We start from the raw sequence: 3,218 nt of genomic DNA, 5'->3' as shown, positions 1-3,218 counted from the left end.
AAATGCCATTAGGAGCACTAGGACCAAGATAATGGCCACTAAGTTTTTCTCAGCTGGATCTTAATATTTGTGCGGTAACACTTCCTATTCCTTTGCACCACAGTGACATCCACAAGCAAACCTTTGACTTCTCTATGTACTACAAAATACATTGCTCCTGCACAACAACAGCTCCTAAAACAGTTGACATTTTTAAAATAAGAGGGAAACAGAAAAAGGTTAAGTCAAAAATGTAATTATCTCTTTATTTCAACATCAGTTTTTATTTTTATGTGTGTGTTATTCCTTAACCAGTTGTGTCTTTAACACGTTTGATTTTCAAATTAAAGCATCATTCTTGTGTTATTCTATATGTCCAAAACCAACAATGTGTAAGTTCGTCTCAATACTTCCCCACCCTGTCTGTGGCTCAGCTCCGCGCCCATTGGTTCCTACTGAAGACGTAAATCCTTTAAAAACACCTCACAAATATACTGTTCCATTTTAAAAAGTAATTTCCTAAAATAGCCTGTCACTGTAGTTTTTAAACAAACATTACTCAAACTGGAGGAAATAGTGCATTTGTTGGGGGACTATTTTCAGCGGTGGATTAATCCACAATAGGTGCCATTTCTGACAGTGACATACATTCCCTTATGGTAATGAAGGAACATCTCACCCAGTGTAACAGTGTGGCTCAAAAGCAACAATGGAGCTCTATGGCACAGAGGAATAAGATATATCAGGCTGTGATACACACACAATATTTGTTAGTGGGATACAGTGGGTTTGGCTCTACACACAAAAGCACCCATTTATCCATTGATCTGCACCTTTCTACAGTGACTAAGCACCAAATATATCTCTAAAGCTTCTCAAAAAGATTTGTTGCTCAAAAACTGCTTACCGAGTTGATTCTTAAAGGGTATTTTTCTACACACCTTATAGAATGTAAGACAATATCGATACACTTGAGTATCGCCATATTTTGTTTTGTGATATAGTATTACTGCTTAAAAGCCCCCAACTGCTAGATAGCAGCATTGTAAACCAATGAGCTGAGAGGGATTGTGATAAATACAACTGAAGATCTCACTGTTCTGGTTGCATAAAAAAATAAACTTGTTTTTACTCAGATTTTATGCATAAAGTTGTATGTTTACACTCTGGCTGTTTTCCTAATATTAGATTTTTGGATTAAAAAAACTAGAGCGGAAAAGAGGGTGAACCAGCTCAGGAGAATGATGGTGTTCCTGTGGGTGCTGTTACACTGGAGATTTCACTTCCTTCAGGCGAAAGGAACAGAAAACATTGATTTTTGTTGGGTCCTTTCCATACTTTTGTCAGACTTAAACAGGTCCAGTGTGTAAGATTTAGGAGGATATATTGTCAGAAATTGTCACTAAATCCTACATACTGGACCTTTAGCTAGCAAAATCAAGCACATTTAATGGACGTAACCAACCACAACGATTATAGCCCGTTTCATGGCTGCAGGCTGCAGCACTCCCCCTCAATACTGGACCAACATGAGACAACGTTTCTCATTATAATGACTTACAGAATCCTTATTTTCTGTAACATTGACGGAAATTGGCTTCCATAGCTTCCTGTCAGTTTATAAACTCAGTGCTCAGCTGAAGGTGAAATCCCTCCAGGTGTTCTTTAAGTTTCTCCCTCACATCTTCTCTAATTTCCACCGATGCAGCGTTGTTAGCACAATGCTGGTCACTATGCACACCATCACAGGCTGTCTCAACTCCGGACAGACCTCCACTGTTCTCCGTCATGTGTCCCATATGTCCTTTAAGACCCACTTCTGACACCAGTACGGTTTGTGCTCCGTCAGCAACTCCACTTTGTAATCCGTCTTCAGCAGAGACAGGCACCAGAATGACCTGTCCCTCAGCGCTGTCCTGTATCCAAAACAGCTGCTGCAGGTCCACATGGTGCTCCTGACCCATTGCTTCACTGTCCCCTTCACACACATCAGAAAGCAGCAGCTTCTGTTGAGAGCCTAAAAGCTGCAAACTCTGCTCATGGGTATCAGTCACTCCAGCAGGGATCACGTGTTGAAGACTTTGAGTTTGGAGCCGGACTTCGGAATTTGTTCCATCGGAGTCACTGCTTTCTACACTTTTCTGTATGTCTTTGGTGCTGGTTTCAACACTTCTCTGAATCTTCACAGAGTCCTTATGCGCATGCTGGACACCTTTCCCAATCTTTGAACCTCTGCATGCTACCCGACCACCAACCTGCATCTGTCCTCTTCCACAGTAAAAACAGTATGCCTTCTCTTCTTCAGACCAGCTGCTGGTGTCTGGAAGAAAATGACCCCCCAACTCCATCTGATCCACACATCTGTCCTCAAACACCCCTGTATCCTCAGATTTGGCGTCAGTCTCACTTTCCTCCTGGTTGCAGCCTTCTTTGCCTCGTCTCTTCTCCCCCCCTGGTGTCCAGCTCCCCCTGTTTTTACAACCATCTCGTGACACAAGTAGAGCCTGCTTCAGCCGTTTATCACGGAGCCTCAGCACAGTGCTCCGCAGGCGGTTCTCCCTCCGCCTGGCTGCGTGCAGCTGTCGCAAGGCCTTCTCCAAGCAGTCGATAGCCTGGTCGTAACGTCTCCTCCACAACAGGGGGCAGAGCTGAGCGTAGCTGTGTTCCTTCGACAGGTAGAAGCCTGGAGGAGGGGGCAGGCGCCTCATGTAACGTGATGGGGATAGTGGACGAGACACTGGTGGTGGTGAAGGACTACGTTCTCGCTGTGAGAGCTGCTCCACCCCTGACGGCTCTTGAGAAGATGCAGGTATATTTTCACGTGTGTCCTCAGCTGCCACCACTGACCTCTGAACTGTGGGCTCTTCTGAAGTTCGACCCTCGTCTGTCTCCTGCTGAACGTTCTCCTGGTCGCCTGAGCGGGAATTCTTCCTACAGAAAAAAAAGTGACCAAGACTGCCTGTTCCATAATTCTTTACTTCACATGGTGTGACATACAGAGGGCTGACATATGAAAGGACAAACCATTGCACATTCAACTCATAGCTCTCTTATTAGCACTACAGCTAATGTGCGATATTAGCATTTAACATGTTGATGTACTAGTGTCATACTTCGATACTCACAAGCTACTAATTTTGGTTATGGTTGTTTTTATAGATTATTTTTATAGATTATTGATAATTAGGGATGTCCGATAATATCGGCCCTCCGATATGCTAACCGTGGCTAACAAGCAA

At 43.7% G+C, this 3,218-nt stretch overlaps 1 protein-coding gene across 1 annotated transcript in view; it reads right to left on the bottom strand.

The window, feature by feature from the left end:
* Nucleotides 1-6: 6 nt before the first annotated feature.
* Nucleotides 7-3,218, bottom strand: part of thap7 (THAP domain containing 7) — an 8,145-nt gene continuing 4,933 nt past the window's right edge. The window contains exon 5 of the mRNA XM_035680931.1: nt 7-2,910. Coding sequence (XP_035536824.1) covers nt 1,593-2,910 — 1,318 coding nt within the window. The 3' untranslated portion in view covers nt 7-1,592. The remainder of the gene's footprint in view (nt 2,911-3,218) is intronic.

Source organism: Morone saxatilis, unplaced genomic scaffold, assembly GCF_004916995.1.
Source record: "Morone saxatilis isolate NCDOM2014 unplaced genomic scaffold, NCSU_SB_2.0 Contig9, whole genome shotgun sequence".
Taxonomy (NCBI): Eukaryota; Metazoa; Chordata; class Actinopteri; family Moronidae; genus Morone; species Morone saxatilis.
This window is presented reverse-complemented; position numbering and strand designations above follow the sequence as displayed.